Raw genomic sequence first — 15,255 nt, 5'->3', positions numbered from 1 at the left:
TCCACACATGTGGAACCGATCCAAAGAAGGTTCGTGAGAGCGATTTCATTAAATTAAATTAGAAAGTGAAAAACAATTCAACAATTAAATTAAAGTGAAAAAAATCACAAGTGTTCATGCTGATCATAAGTCCGTCACCATGGTGATACCTGTGGTTAGGGTTGGGAATCCTTTAGTTTTTTCTTGATTCCAATTCCGTTTCTGCTTATTTATTTCGATTCTTATCCATTCCCTGTTTCGACTCCACGGTTGAAGTAAAACATTAAGATATCAACCTGTATGGTCATTTAGCCTGCTTATTGACTTACATATATATTTATGAGCTCCGTTTTGTGTATATAAACACATGGAAACAAGTTTTTACTTTTCTGAAAATACGCACACAGGAATTGATGAGAGGAATTCAAATTTTAAGCTCAAGTATCTGATTCCTACTCCTTTTGTTTCCGATCCGATTCCTAGCCTTTCGATTCCGATCCAAATTGATTTTCGATTCCCAACCCTACCCGTGGTCATATTCCTTTCTATTCTTATGTTCTTGTCGTCTGTCCTTCCTTCCTGCTGACCTTCATTGAACATTTTTGTTGATGCTCCTTCAGTATCAGTACTGCCCTTTATTTGGCTTTGCTTTTATTTGTGCAACACACCTCAACCCCTGTAAGATTAATACCATCAGTTATTTGTGCTGTGCACCTGACAGCTCGATGTTGTAACTTGTCTTTGGGGATTTGCAAAAATGTTGTTTTTGGTCAGACATTGATGTTTGGAGATGTTCCGAGTCATCCTGGTGGCGTTCAAAATGGTTCAGGTTTGTGCTTTGTGCAGGATGGTCAACAATTTCTTTCTGGACCTCTCTTTGTGCACATGGGGCTTTGTGGGGGATTCTAGTGTAAATGTTTGTCTAAGGCTTCTTGCTTGCTTTTATGCACCTGTTAGTAATGCTTGTTGCTGACATAACCAAAGGGAGTGTCCATATACTTTTGGATAACATTTTTGTGAACTCAGATTTTGTATTTACACAAGCACTCTGTCTCTTTTGGTTTGTTTGTCCTTAGCATCTCCAGATGACCATCCAGGCCCTGCAGGACGAGCTCCGTATCCAGCGAGATCTGAACCAGCTGTTCCAGCAGGACTCCAGCATTCGCCCCGGCGAGCCTGTTGGAGCCGAGCTGACCGAGGAGAACTTCCAGCGGCTGCACGCCGAACACGAGCGGCAGGCCAAGGAGCTCTTCCTCCTGAGGAAGACTCTGGAGGAGATGGAGCTGCGCATCGACACGCAGAAGCAGACGCTCAGCGCCCGAGACGAGTCCATCAAGAAGCTGCTGGAGATGCTGCAGAGCAAGGGGCTGTCGGCCAAGGCCAGCGAGGAAGACCACGAGCGCACCCGCAGGCTGGCAGACGCCGAGATGCACATCCACCATCTGGAGAGCCTGCTGGAACAGAGGGAGAAGGAAGTTGTTTTGCTCAGGGAGGTAAGACTTACTACAGAAACTTGAATATAATCCTATCAAATCTGGTTTGATACTTCTCGTATCAAACAAAAAAAGTACATCTCTTTCAAGATGACCTGGCTCAACGGGTCGCTCTCAAAGTCGTCAAGATTTGAGTCTATTATTTGAATGTCACCTATTTTAGTATTAGACTGACATTTAAACAACTAATGGGGATTACATGGCATTTCATTAAATATTTATCGCTGACATTTTATGCACGACGCAAACAGCTGCTGTGCGGAGGATGCCGATAGCACGTGGTCATTTATCCAGAGAGGAAGATGCTCTGTAATTAAACGTTTTACCTAAAACTCACAATTAGCATGCCGATGGATGTAGGGCTCGGGATTAGTCATTTCTAACTCAGACAAACAAGCGAGCTCACTGTGGAAGTGAGAGGGTGAAACCTGTCACAAACTGAAGGCATTGAACACCGGTTGCTATAGAGACGAGACTGGAAAGAACACTGATGAAAGGAGACACAGATGTTGCCGAGTGCAAGAACTGTTAATTTGGTGTTCTTTTTTATTTAATTCAGCTATTTTTCTTGAAGAGGGAAGATGCCTGAGGTTTATTCAGAGTTTGACCATATTTCCTCAGTTAAGATCTGTTATGTAATATCAAGTCAAGCGATTTTAATTATGCCAGCGGAGATGATGTGTTTCCCGTGGAGAGGGGGGCAGCCCATGTGGTCCTCCAACTTTCCAGATGTCTTTTTTATCATATGTAAAGGGATACGGTGCAGTTTTGCTTTTTATGTAGAAAAACACGGTTTCCTAGTTCACTTGTAATAAGGTGTTTATTAGGTGCTGGTGCCCTGGTATCGCCATTGACATTTCAATGACAGTTCAGCGTTCGTTCAAAGTGATGTCTATATAGTTCTCAGAGGTCTCCAGCCCTTCACAGGTGGTTCTGTGGCATCTTTACTGACAGCCGACAACCAGAGACAGAACTGTGGCTATGCTGACACCTGGTGGCCAGTTTTTGATCAGCAGTTTTAGAAATTGTTCTGAACTTATAATTGTTTTACTTTCTTGTCAGAATAAAAATAGAATAATGATTAGTTAAAACCAATCCAGCCTGAGGTGACGTCGCTGTCAAATAAAAAAATATTGGAGCCTCCAGCTGTAAATCAAAGAACAAGAAACATTTTCTTGCATTTATTTTAGATGATTTATTTATTTTGATTTTATTCCCTTTTTGCCAAGAGTTTGCTGTAAATGAAAAAAATGCATTTTTGTTCAATTAACTATGTAGAAATGTAACATGATTTGTAATAATCTCTCTCTCTCTCTTTCTCACCTCACACACACGCGCACACACACACACACACACGCGCACGCACGCACGCACGCACACACTCACACACACTGCATTCATACTTTGTGTAACATATGATTTCGAGGTCTTTCATTGCCCTGAGGTTGTAGGCTGGCCTGCATCTCTTTGTGTTTGTTGGGATGAATTTTATTTGTTGGTTGCTCTGAACATTTATCTCATTCATAAAGAACTCAGCCAGGCATAAACACCCTACCCTATCGAAAAAAAAACAAGCTAGGAGACTTACAGCCTCATTTCACTTCAGAATTGATCTAGAATTTTATCGGTGGCTGTTTTAAAAGCAGAATTTGTATATTTATTTATTTATAAGTATCAGTGTTAGAGCAAGACATAATGTGGGACGGTGTGGGTCCACGTCAACTGATGGCTGGATTTGTGGGGGGTCAATATATTCCTGCAGTTTCATCTCCTGACCCACGCCTCATGTTTTCTCATCAGGATCTCCACAGACGATACGAGAGCGCACCGGACTCTGCCAAAACCAAGGCACTGCAGACGGTCATCGAGATGAAGGTAGGGTTAGTTTGTGTGTTTCATGTGTGGACAACCAAAGTTCACAATAGTTTTATTTAAATAAAAATATCACTTCAAGTTTTTAAGTGATATTCGGGAGTGATGCTTAGTATTTATAAAAATAAATGTTATGCAACTGCACATTAAATGCCCCTTGAGAGCACACAGAATGCTCTCAGGTCAAAGACGTTTTCTTCTCTTGTCAAGTGCGTTAACATCACATCTGATCTTTTAAGGACTCGAAGATAAGCTCTCTGGAGCGCAGCCTGAGAGACCTGGAGGACGAAATACAGATGCTGAAGTCAAACGGTGCTCTCAGTACTGAGGAGAGGGAGGAGGAGATGAAACAGATGGAGGTCTATCGCAGTCACTCCAAGTTCATGAAGAATAAGGTAGAATCTGTTTTGTTATGGTGCTTTTTTAAACCTTTTTTGTATTCGTTTATGTGAGGATAGATGTGTTCTTTTCATGGGTGTTAGTTGTTGATGTTGAATATCAGCAAGTGGTTTGTGGTGTTTATATTTAACAGGATGTTTTGATACTGTTTGCATTACAGAAAAGATGGAATAAATATGCACGGAATGACCAAATTTTTTAATTGTTGTATCAAACTCAGCCTTTATTTAATTTTGTAGTTTTGGTGAGTTGTTTTTCCATCGCATTTTTTTAATAAACTATTTATTATGAATTGAATTCCTTAAAATTAACCTTAAAATAGCTTAAAATTAATTATTTGGTATTATATANAAAAACATCCATTGAGCTGATTGGAAACTGGATCTTTTATAGATTTGTATCTGGGTTGAAATCTGTAAGCACATAGTTCAGTTTTAGTTATCAAAAATCAGTGTAAGGATGTCTGAATGCTGCCACCTGTTGGTCTTTTAATTATACATCAGAAAACTCTTAAAGGAACAGTTCACCCATTTTTAAATAAAAATAATTTACTCACCCTCATGCAGTCAAAGGTGTGTATGAATTTCTTCCTTGAGTAATTTTAAAAGATGTCATGGCTCTTCCCAGCTCCAAAAAACACAAATATCTATCTTAAACAAATAAAATATACAGGTGCTGGTCATATAATTAGAATATCATCAAAAAGTTGATTTATTTCACTAATTCCATTCAAAAAGTGAAACTTGTATATTATATTCATTCATTACACACAGACGCAAACATATATTTCAAATGTTTATTTCTTTTAATTTTGATGATTATAACTGACAACTAATGAAAATCCCAAATTCAGTATCTAAGAAAATTAGAATATTTTTTGATATTCAACTTTTTGATGATATTCTAATTATATGACCAGCACCTGTATATATATATATTTTTTAGATTAATTATATTTAATGTAGGGCTGTCAAACAATCATTTGTGACTAATTGTATGCAAAAAAGTTTTTGTTTACATAACAAGTGTGAGTGTACTGTGTATAAGAATTATTTATAAATAAACACACACTGACACACATGCATGTATAATTATAAGGGGAAAAAAATCTTAAAATTATTCACGCATGTGTGTGTATTTATAATTGAATAAAATATATTTATATATTAAATATTTATATTTATATATAATTTACATTATATATAAATATACATCTGCATGTAAATATTTCTTAAATATATACACATACTCACTTATATAAACTAACATATTTATTTTGCATACGATTAGTCGTGAATAATCGTTTGACAGCCGTAATTTCATGTATTTTAATTGTAAGACTTTTATTTTGTTTTTAATAATTTTTTTATATTTATTAACTAACCGTTGCAGCTTATTTTCTAACAATAACCGCATGCCCTGCCCTGATTGGTTGCTTAATTTCAATGACCAGTTGTCAGTTCATGTGTGACCCGAAAGGTGACGTTTGGGCTCAGGGTGTGCATGCGAGGCGCGTGGTGGTGGAGGCTGCTGATTGGTGGTTGTTGCAAGTAACAGCGCCCTCTCCTGACAGGTAGAGCAACTGAAGGAGGAACTGGCGCAGGGCGAGGAGCTGAAAAAGCATGCGGCCGAGCTGCAACAGGAGGTCTTTGCCGTAAGACGACCCAGAGAACCGGCTTAGCTCTGCTTCCCTCTCCAGAGAGAGTGATTCACCCGCCTCAGATTTGGCTCAGATACACGCGATGCCCAGAAAGCCCACTGATCAAATCTGCATAATTCTTTATTTAAAACAATACAATCTGTTCTGAAGTTTTAAAATCATAGCTGAAAACGTTTCCCACTCGACTACGAAGTCATGGGAGAAATGTTCACACAAAGCCAAAGTGGCAAATACAGCTCAGTTTTGGCTGCGGGCGATGTAACAGCGGGCGATAAACAGCGGAACATGCGTGGGGCAGAGAAGGGAGCGTATCAAAAATATTAGTTTTAGAGACTGCTTATCAATGGCCCATTTGATTCACAATGGCAGTATCAGTAGGCGGCAGTACATGAAGTCACAGCGTTTTTCTGTCTCTCCCTCTGATCAGGAAAGCAGAGTCGCCTGGAACTGTGCCCGAAGATCTGACGCCACAATGCTTTTCACCATCCTCTCTCTCTCAAGTCTTTCCCTTCCTCTCTCTTTCCTATTTGTAGCGCTGGTTGGAGTAGAGCTCAGAGCACTAATGCCCACAAGCCTCCAGTCTTTTTCCTCCTCTTCTCATCTTTGTCTTGTGCGTGTGCACGTGTTTTTTTCACTAGGGTGATTGCCATCCAGTAGAGTGACAGCTTTAGGCTCTGCTAACCTGCTACGGCTGCCCCAGTGCATGCTGGGAATGTGTCTTGAATGAGTTTTGCATGTCTGGGATAAACACGCATCATTATTGAATGTTTTTGCGTGATGACGTTGTTACGTGTGTTTGTGTATGAAAAAGCTAACTTTATGGAGTGTTTCAGTGCAACATCGCTGAACTAAAATAACCTGGTCATATTTAGACTGTTAGGTGTGTCTAATTTAGCAGGTTTGTGAGCTTATTGAATTTGTATGCTGTGCATTTTTTCTGTTTCACGTTAGTTGTGTCTGTTAAAGGCACTATTTTTGAGGTGGAAGAGATTGCACAAGAGCTTGGAGGCCTGGTTTAAGAGGTTTCTGGAAAGGTTCCTCTTCACATTTTCAGAGCTGATCAACTGTTTGTCTCGTTCAGATTGACCAGGTCAAGCAGGATCTGTCCAGGAAGGAAACTGAGCTCTTGGGTCTACAGACAAAACTGGAGACGCTCAACAATCAGTTTTCTGACAGCAAACAGCACATCGATGTTCTCAAAGAGTCTCTTACTGCCAAAGAACAGCGGGCCGCCATCCTGCAGACTGAGGTAAGAATTGTCACGTCATGTGTGAATTATAGGGCATCGCAGGGGGGATCATGTTGGACATATTGTGCTATGGCATCAATTCCGGACGGAAATTATTTTCTTTTGCCACATTTGCTTCTTTCAGTCTCTAAGTTTCATTGTTTTATCAAAATATATACCTTCACTTAAAACACATTCATACATTATGGTAGTTTTGTCTTTACAACATAGAGATTCATAATATAAAATGTTAGTATTTTATGATAGTATAAATGACTAAAAAATGAGAAAATTTAGAAAACAAACGGTTAACATATTTTTTATATTATTAATATTCATAATTATAAAATAGCATATACAAAAAATAGTCACACCATAGTCAACTTCCCAATTATTTATTCTATGAATGTTTCATTCCTGAACACAAGGGGTCACTATTGTATTAGATATCCTATGAAGCCTTTGAGAAGTTGCAGTTGTATGACTGGCTTCTTTGTGTGTGCTCTCAATCCTGTATTTAGTCTATCATCACACTTTTTTATCATAACCAGTGCCAGCATGTGATTCATGCAGTTTACCCTACGGCTAATGTGCCCCGACTGCCAAGTATGTGTGTGTTTGAGAACATTGTTGTGAATAATAGCTTTTTAATGCACGTTAAGCGTCGTCTCATGCATTCGTATGATTTCTGCGTCTGATTTGTATGAACGGCTATGAAATACGTCCATTTCAGGTCGATGCACTGCGATTACGCCTAGAAGAGAAGGACGCCATGCTTAACAAAAAGAGCAAACAGATACAAGAAATGTCAGAGGAGAAGGGCACGCTCGGCGGGGAAATCCACGACCTCAAAGACATGCTCGACGTCAAGGAACGCAAGGTCAACGTGTTGCAGAAAAAGGTAAACGCCACAGCGCATGACCATGCAACATGTCCATCGCGTCCCTTCACACTTCCACCCTTTTGAATGTAGGTGGCACTGTTAGGCAATGTTTGATGAAGTCTGGCGAAATGCTCCAAACCAGCCTCACCAAATATCCCTCTGTGTAAATTTGTGATTTCTAAAAGTAGGGAAAAGTTGTGTTTGTGATGGCGATGGAGTCTGCTGTTCTCAGAAATGACACAGGCGAGCTGTTAACCTCAGCTAAAAGCGGCCCCTGCACTTCCAACATTTATACGTCCGTCCTGCGTCTTTCATATTGATGCAACAGCTGTTTGTTTCTACCTCTATTACTCGCTGGATATACAGGAAGCTGTAACTTTTTGCTGTTACTGCTGGGAATATTCCAGATATTTTGTTCATTTTACAGAAGGCAAACCTTGACATAAATGACCTCACAGACAATGCGGCTGATGTTTTTGAGGACACACAGGAAACATAAAATGCGTTTCCATGGTGACGCATCAGGCTCTCAGCATCCTCCGGCCGGTCCTCCCATCAGGCCGTGCTCTGACGGTTACATCCGACTATCAGTTTCAGTTTCTCTTCGCTGAGATCACAGGCTGTGCAAACAACCCCCCTCCGCCGTCTCATTAATCTTGCCACAGGGTTAGTCTGACTGCATTAACCCCACCATGAGCTAATCTTTATTGGGGAACAGGAAGTTGTGCTTCTCGCTAATGGAGATTCTGTGGATAATGTTGCAAATCATGCTCCTTAGATCATCGTGACTTGTGTCATATGTTATTTTATGACGGAACTACTTTGGTTTCACAAACAAGCGCAGCGATCATTTGTTATAAACTAGAAGTGAAGTATGTTTGCTTTAATGGCAAATAGATGTGGCCCTTTGGATGGACAGTTTATTAGGAAGAGAGATCTGGCTAAAAAGGCGCATGCTGTGTGCAAGAGTGTTGAATTCGACTTGCAGGCAAACGGCTCCGGTGATTTCATGGGGGAATTATAGGTGAAATGAAGTACTCTGAAAAAATATTTGGCTGCAACTTACTGTATTTCATCTAGATGAGACCGTCGCATTACACGCGCAGCTTTTTTTAGATACAGACTTCAGGGTGGGATGTCTTGTTTTAACACGCTTTCTCTCCATGTTATGGTTACATTTCTGATGCGTATCGGCGTACTTTGAGCTCGCGTTTACACAGTCGAAATGCTGTTTAGATCGTATCATGTATTTTGAAGTGAAACAGGATATTTAATGAGGAACGATCAGAAATGGATCAGATGGCGGTTGTGACATGCTAACGTGGAGCATGATTTGAGTGGCTGTATTATCCAATAGCTCATTGGGCCTTAAAAAAAGAAAAAGTGATGACGTTGAAAAGATGATCAAAGCACAAGTTCTGTTTTTAATAACATGCACAGATTAATCAGTTACAATATAATTATTCATATAATATTGATTTCATGTCTGAAGTGGAAATGAGAAAACTGCGTCTAGCCCATTTCACAATGTTTCCTTGCAATAGAATAAAGAAAGAAATTATAATTGAATGGAGTTGAAGCTGTAGTTGCATTTGATTTACTTTGTTGTTTTGGGAAATCTGGCGTGTATTTTATCGGAATGTGTCTTGATATAAAGGTGTCATGCTTTTGCTTTCCCATGCACGAGATGTTATTACTCAGTCTGTTGTTTTTATTTTTATTTCTGTCCTTTTCTCTCTTTCTTCATGGTCGCGTTTCCGTTTTGTTTTTAATTTCTCTCTCCGCCGCTTTGCTTTGCTTCACAGTCAGAGTCTAAAAGCCTCCCCGAGTCATCGGGGACATGATGAAGTTTTCTTGAAGCTGAGCGAGCTCCCAAGCCACAGAAAAAGAAACATTTAGTTTCCATTAGAGTGCCTGAGCCGCTCTGTATTGCCCTCGAGCTGTTCCTAATGGCCATAACACATTGAGACAGTACTATGAAGGCATGCATGGGGCTTCTCGACGGGACCTCTCTGAATACGCCATTCATCGTGCGGGTCATACATGACAAAACGATGGACTGTACAAAGGAAGCAGAACAACATTCAGAGAGGGAGAAAAGCATATCTGTGCTCTGTAAAGAAACAGCAACTATGGCCTTAAAGGGGAACATTATTCAAGTCAGCATTGTGTATTGACAAAGGCACCCACTGACTACTCTCAGTTCACGCAGACCTGTATGCTTTCTTCTTGAGATATTCTGAAAAATGTCTGCGTGGTTTTGTGTCCATACAATGGCAGTCAATGACGGCTTATGTTCTTCAAAATATCTTCTTTTGTGTTATGCAAATGGAACTTAACATGTTTGGAATAACACGAGGCTGAGTAAATACATAAGGAAATTTATTTTTAGATAAACCATTCCTTTTCAAAAGTGAACTTTCACTTTTATGATTCAGGGTGAAAAGAAAACGTTTGGAAACATCGACTTTATCATCAGACTTTGGAAAAGCATCAAATGCTACATAAGTGTAGAATAAAGCATCTTTAAATTTCTATGTTTAAAACAGTTCACTAATAGACATATTGAAGTAGCACATTTACTTATATTCAAATTCATTTTCCTAAACTCTGCGTGTCTGTGTATAAAAGTGAGGATGGAACCAATACACACTTGTCTTGTGAAGTATGCAAACATTCTCAGAGGAGGCTTGTTTTTACGCTAACTTCTTCCCCTCACTCCCATTTAATGTTTGAACATCATTCTTCTCCCTCGTCGAGCTGTTTAGCTTTGTGATTGTTTTCCCAGCGTCTCTGGGTCGAGCTCAGAGCTGTTTGGCTTCTCATTGGCACCGCTTTGCATGCAGCAAAACGCCTCTTCCAGCGGCAGCCGGGCGATCTGTTCCCTCTTCATCCTTTTGTTTATGCTCCATGTTTTGTGTTGAACCGAACACTTACCCTTTAACAGTCTGGAAAATAACGCTAATTTGATTTTCGACCGTCAGATAAGGTGGCAGACAGATACGCGGTGGAAGAGGCCGAGCTAAATATTGAAAACAGCGGTTTGGAAACAAATTCTTTCGCGAGGTCACCGAAGGACAGGCTGCAGAAAATAACATTTGTTAATGCGAGAAGAGGGTGGAATTCAGCGGGACTCGCTCGAGTATGTAAACTGAAGTGGAACGTCTTGACGTTAAGCAGCTCTCTTTGGCATGATGGAGCCGTCAGAGACGGGTTGTCTTACTGATGAAAGCCGGTTGAAAGAAAAGCTTCCCGCTTGCTACACCTTTTAAAGGCCGAACACAGAACGTGTGCAACGATAAGTATGGCCTTCTGGCTCGAAGCCATTTAACAGAACTGAAAGTCATGAGGCGTCTTATTCTTTTTCTTCCTAAGAATGTGCAACTTGGTTAAAAAAATGTTTTCTTCTGAAACAAAACTGCATTACCAAAATATATTGTTTTGTGCTAGGCCAAGTAAAAATCTGAACTTCTGGCTTACCAAGGAGAAAAAAATCGTTACTATTGAGCTGTGTGTATGTGTGCGTCCGTGTGCTTTTTCCCCTTCTTTCACCAGCTACGGGGTGAGGAGGGCTAACAGGCTTAGCACCAGAAGGAAAGCCTCTTAAACAGAGCGTGTCGGGTCTGAGTTGTGATCTTCTCCCAGAAAGAGCCTCTTACATTGTTTGTTACCGTACTTCAGTAGAGAGAGAGAGAGAGAGAGAGAGAACTGTGCTTTGTTAAGAGGGCGCATGCTAATAAGTGCCTTGTGTTGAAATAATGATAAACCCCACATCAAAAGGGCGAGAGAGCCTTAAGCCCCTAACGGTCTGAGAGAGGGAGAGAGAAAGATCGTCTTTACTTTTGACTTAATTGGGGAAAGGGAAGTTCAACAGAAGTTTTTAATTAATTGTCATTTCCTCTCTTTTTCTTTCTCTCTCATTCAGTATTTCTTCCGTTTAGTACTTTTCTTTTTTATTTGAATATCAAAATAGTTGGTGATTTTGTTTAAATATGCAATATTACAAAAAGAGTAAAATAGAAAAACTATGTGTATTTGTATGTTGTGTATATATATATATATATATATATATACCCCAAATATGATACTGGCAACAACTTACTGTGTGATATAACATACAGAATACTGTCAGAAAGAACCTTAAATTCAAGATATCTGTTCAAAAATGACCCTGAATGAGCTTTTGTCTGATATTTATTTAATTATGCAATCATACAAGCGCAACATCATAGCAGTACTAAGTATTTTTGTCCAGAAAACTACGAGTGCACATGTCATGTTGATTTTATACAACAGTTAATTAAATAAGAAATTAATTTTAAGATATATTTTATAGACAACATTGTCTGTTCCTAATTTTTCAACGAAAATATACAAAACATATAAAGCCTCAGGAGAAGTGTTGCGCGTCTCTGAGGAACACACAGCGTGGTTTGGTTTCTAAATGAATACGTTTCTTGAGCGAATCAATTGGGTGAATCAATTAATCAGTGGCTAATTCATTAAGAGTCATTTACTGCATTCCTGAACGAATTCAGACAATCTAATGAATTAATGGCATTTACCGGCACCTACTGGCAGTTTTTAATTCTTTAAAGAATTTAAACCGTATTAAAATAAAAAAGTTAAATAATAACAATACTAATAAATTGGTGATAGTTTCGTTTCAAACTTGAATGACTATTTCTTTGGGCAAAAGAAGATATTTCTCAAGAATGTTAGTAACCAAACTGTTTTGATCTTTAATTATAATAATTTAGCTTCTGAAAAAAACTAAATTATGGCCGTTTTAGCATCTGAACATCTGAAGCTACTTTATTTATTGTCTTATTATGGCACTAAATGATATTTTGGCCCCAAATGTGATGTGTGATTAAGTTGCGATTAATTAGATTAATTAATTGCAACATCGTGTAATTAATTAGATGAAAAGTTTTAATTGCTACACAGCCCTAATAATATAATATAATATAATATAATATAATATAATATAATATAGTCAGAGCGGTAGCCCAGTGATTAGCGCTTCAGACACATTTACATGAGCTGTTGGCTCACGGGGACCCGGGTTTGAGTCTGACCCGGGTCATGTCCCATATCCACACCCCTTCTCTTACCCTCATGTTCCTGTCTGCCTCCACTGTCCTATAGATAAAAGTCAAAAGCTCCAAAAATATATATGTATAAATAATATATTTTGTCCCTGTAAAATATGAGTCGTCTCCTCTCCCAACGCTCCAACCGTGGGTTTGACATGTTGTTTTGTTCGGGTTGCACATTGCCTACAATTCTGATGCAACCTGCTGTAAATGCTGAAAATCTTTGCGCTCTGTATGTGTGCGTGTGTGTGTTGTTGTGTGTCGTATGTCTGAAAGCTCATACTGCACTGACAAGCGGCACATCACTAAGTGAAACAAAACACTCTTTAATAATTCAGACAGCCCTCCCTCTCTCTCTCTCTCTCTCTCTCTCTCTCTCTCTCTCTCTCTCTCTCTCTCTCTCTCTCTCGCTCTCTCTCTCGCTCTCTCTCTCAAAACCCTCTGTGCATTTGGATCTCTGACGGGACGCTGCTCTTTTTCTTCTCTTTTGTCCTTTATTCGCTCACAAATACACGGATCAGAAGCAGGGGTTGGCGAGGAGTGTGTGTGTCCCTCTGTATACGGCTCTCCCCCTCGCTCCATTTTAGTTAGCAGGTCATCCAATTCCACATTAACCCTGCTCCCAGATTTCCAACATGGAATCTGTCTCTCTAATAGTCTCCTATTTGAACGTAATCATCATTTGGCTTGACATGGATCCCCCTAATCTAGATGGGATACATCCACCTTCCCCGCGTGAGGACGATGAAGGAATTTTTCCTCCATTAGCCTGACGCGAAACGGCAGTTTTTCATCAATGCTCTGATTGTTTTCCAAAATATAATTGCAGTTATCATATGACTCTGCACATGCATAATATAAACGCTATGAAATATTCATGAGCGCGCGGGCCAAAGCTGTATAGGGTAACCGGAGACTCTGGGGGAGGCTGGGTAATGGAACCGAGGAGCGTAATCAGGTTGCGTTACACAACCGGGTTTCATAGGCAACCGCGGATGATATCAAAAGCAAAGAGACTTCTGCTGAATGTCAAGTGTGTGTGTGTGCGTGTGCGTGTGCGTGTGTGTGTGTGTGTGTGTGCGTGTGTGTGTGTGTGTGTGTGTGTGTGTGCACGTGCGTTGGAGGAAAGGAGACAGGTGAAAGGGAAGTTTGCAGACAGGTGGAGCTGTCAGGTAAGCTGTCAGGTGTGTGTTTGATTAATGAGGGGCTGGAAATGTTTTAAGCATGCATATCGGACACACACACATTACTCCAACTGTTTTTCAGCTTATAAAGTCTGAGCACGATTAAAGAAACAGTTCACCAAAAATGAAAACAGTGTTATTATCCACAGTGCTATCGTCTGGCACCAGAAGACTCTGAATATGAGAATGGAGGAAAGAGACACTGATTTTAACAAACAACTTCAGTCTAATTGTGTTTAATAAAAATTCTACCTTAATAAAAAAATGGCAACCGATACATCTTTGCATCTTTGGAGCTTGGCAACCCCTGGTCACCATCCACTTTCATTGCCTGAAGAACACCTGTAGTGTTCCATGGAAAATGATTTATTCACTGTCCCGCTTCAGCTGAGAGGTTACAAATAAATCAGTAGAAGGAATGTGATGCCACTTGGAAAGCTTCCATTTGTTCTTCCTCAAAACCTTTCACACAATTCCTTCACAAATCGTCACCAATCAGCACAACCCCTTATTAACCTACCAGCTGTTTTTTTTCCTCCGCTCAACTTTTCACTTAAAGCACATTCACGACTAGCTCCGACCAAACCAGACATCTGTCCAAACATGTCTGAAATTATTTAAAACAACAAACCCTGCCGTCGTTTTATTATTCAAGCAACAACTGTCGTTTTTTTTTAACCGGGGCAAATTCTATTCTTTTCTCCTCGCCTACATTTGTTGTCCTTGTAAACGCTTTTGCCAAAAACGTTCACCCTTTTACTTGAATTCATGAGTGACTCTATCTCTTTTAGTTCTTGGGTTCAGAACGATTATAATGGTGTCACTGACAGTTTTTACTTGCTCCTTTATTGAGAAAATAAATAGAAAGGGGAAAAATGAAGAAAACTGTGAACGATGAGGCCAATGGATTTCTTTTGTTCATTTTGTTGTTTTATGTAACACGTATACTGTAGCATTAAAATATGGCCATGAGTTCAGTTCTCAGGATTTTGAGGTCCATATGGACATTAAAACCGAAATTTATATTCATCAAGATATACTGCTTGTTTAGCTCTTGTTAAAGGTTATGAAGTGTTTCTTTTCTGTCTTGCAGATCTGTTTCTGCATATTACTTTGTGTTGCTATATAAATTGTAATTTCATCATGTTTAAGTGACAATTTTACCATAGGTCTAATTGGTTGGCTGTGATGCTGTAGCCATAGCAACAAAACTGATGTGGGCAGAATCTTATCGATCATTTGGAAATGTGCTAAAATGGGCAAATGCTTTAAAAAAATCATGTTTCATTAAAAAAACTCAAAGAACTTTGAGTAAATGTATCATGCTAGGAGACCATTCGAGGCAGGCCAGCTGATAAAATACGTCTGGTCCGCGAGCCTCTCTATCAGCGGCAAAAGAAACAAAACGGCAACTATTTATCAAACCCGTCAGCGTTTAATTGAATGTGAAGCGGTGGA

General features: G+C 39.6%; 1 protein-coding gene across 11 annotated transcripts in view; it reads left to right on the top strand.

The window, feature by feature from the left end:
* Positions 1–15,255, top strand: part of erc1b (ELKS/RAB6-interacting/CAST family member 1b) — a 158,860-nt gene that overhangs the window by 17,488 nt on the left and 126,117 nt on the right. For 4 of the 11 annotated variants that reach the window (XM_057323922.1, XM_057323921.1, XM_057323919.1 and 1 more), the window contains exons 3-8: positions 1,056–1,472; positions 3,273–3,347; positions 3,584–3,739; positions 5,317–5,397; positions 6,485–6,652; positions 7,365–7,532. In XM_057323922.1, coding sequence (XP_057179905.1) covers positions 1,056–1,472; positions 3,273–3,347; positions 3,584–3,739; positions 5,317–5,397; positions 6,485–6,652; positions 7,365–7,532 — 1,065 coding nt within the window. The remainder of the gene's footprint in view (positions 1–1,055; positions 1,473–3,272; positions 3,348–3,583; positions 3,740–5,316; positions 5,398–6,484; positions 6,653–7,364; positions 7,533–15,255) is intronic. The other 7 variants (XM_057323925.1, XM_057323927.1, XM_057323926.1 and 4 more) reach the window with 2 other exon arrangements.

This window comes from Triplophysa rosa, linkage group LG24 (assembly GCF_024868665.1).
Source record: "Triplophysa rosa linkage group LG24, Trosa_1v2, whole genome shotgun sequence".
Taxonomy (NCBI): Eukaryota; Metazoa; Chordata; class Actinopteri; order Cypriniformes; family Nemacheilidae; genus Triplophysa; species Triplophysa rosa.
The sequence above is the reverse complement of the archived record's forward strand: the minus strand, read 5'-3'. Positions and strand labels throughout refer to the sequence as shown.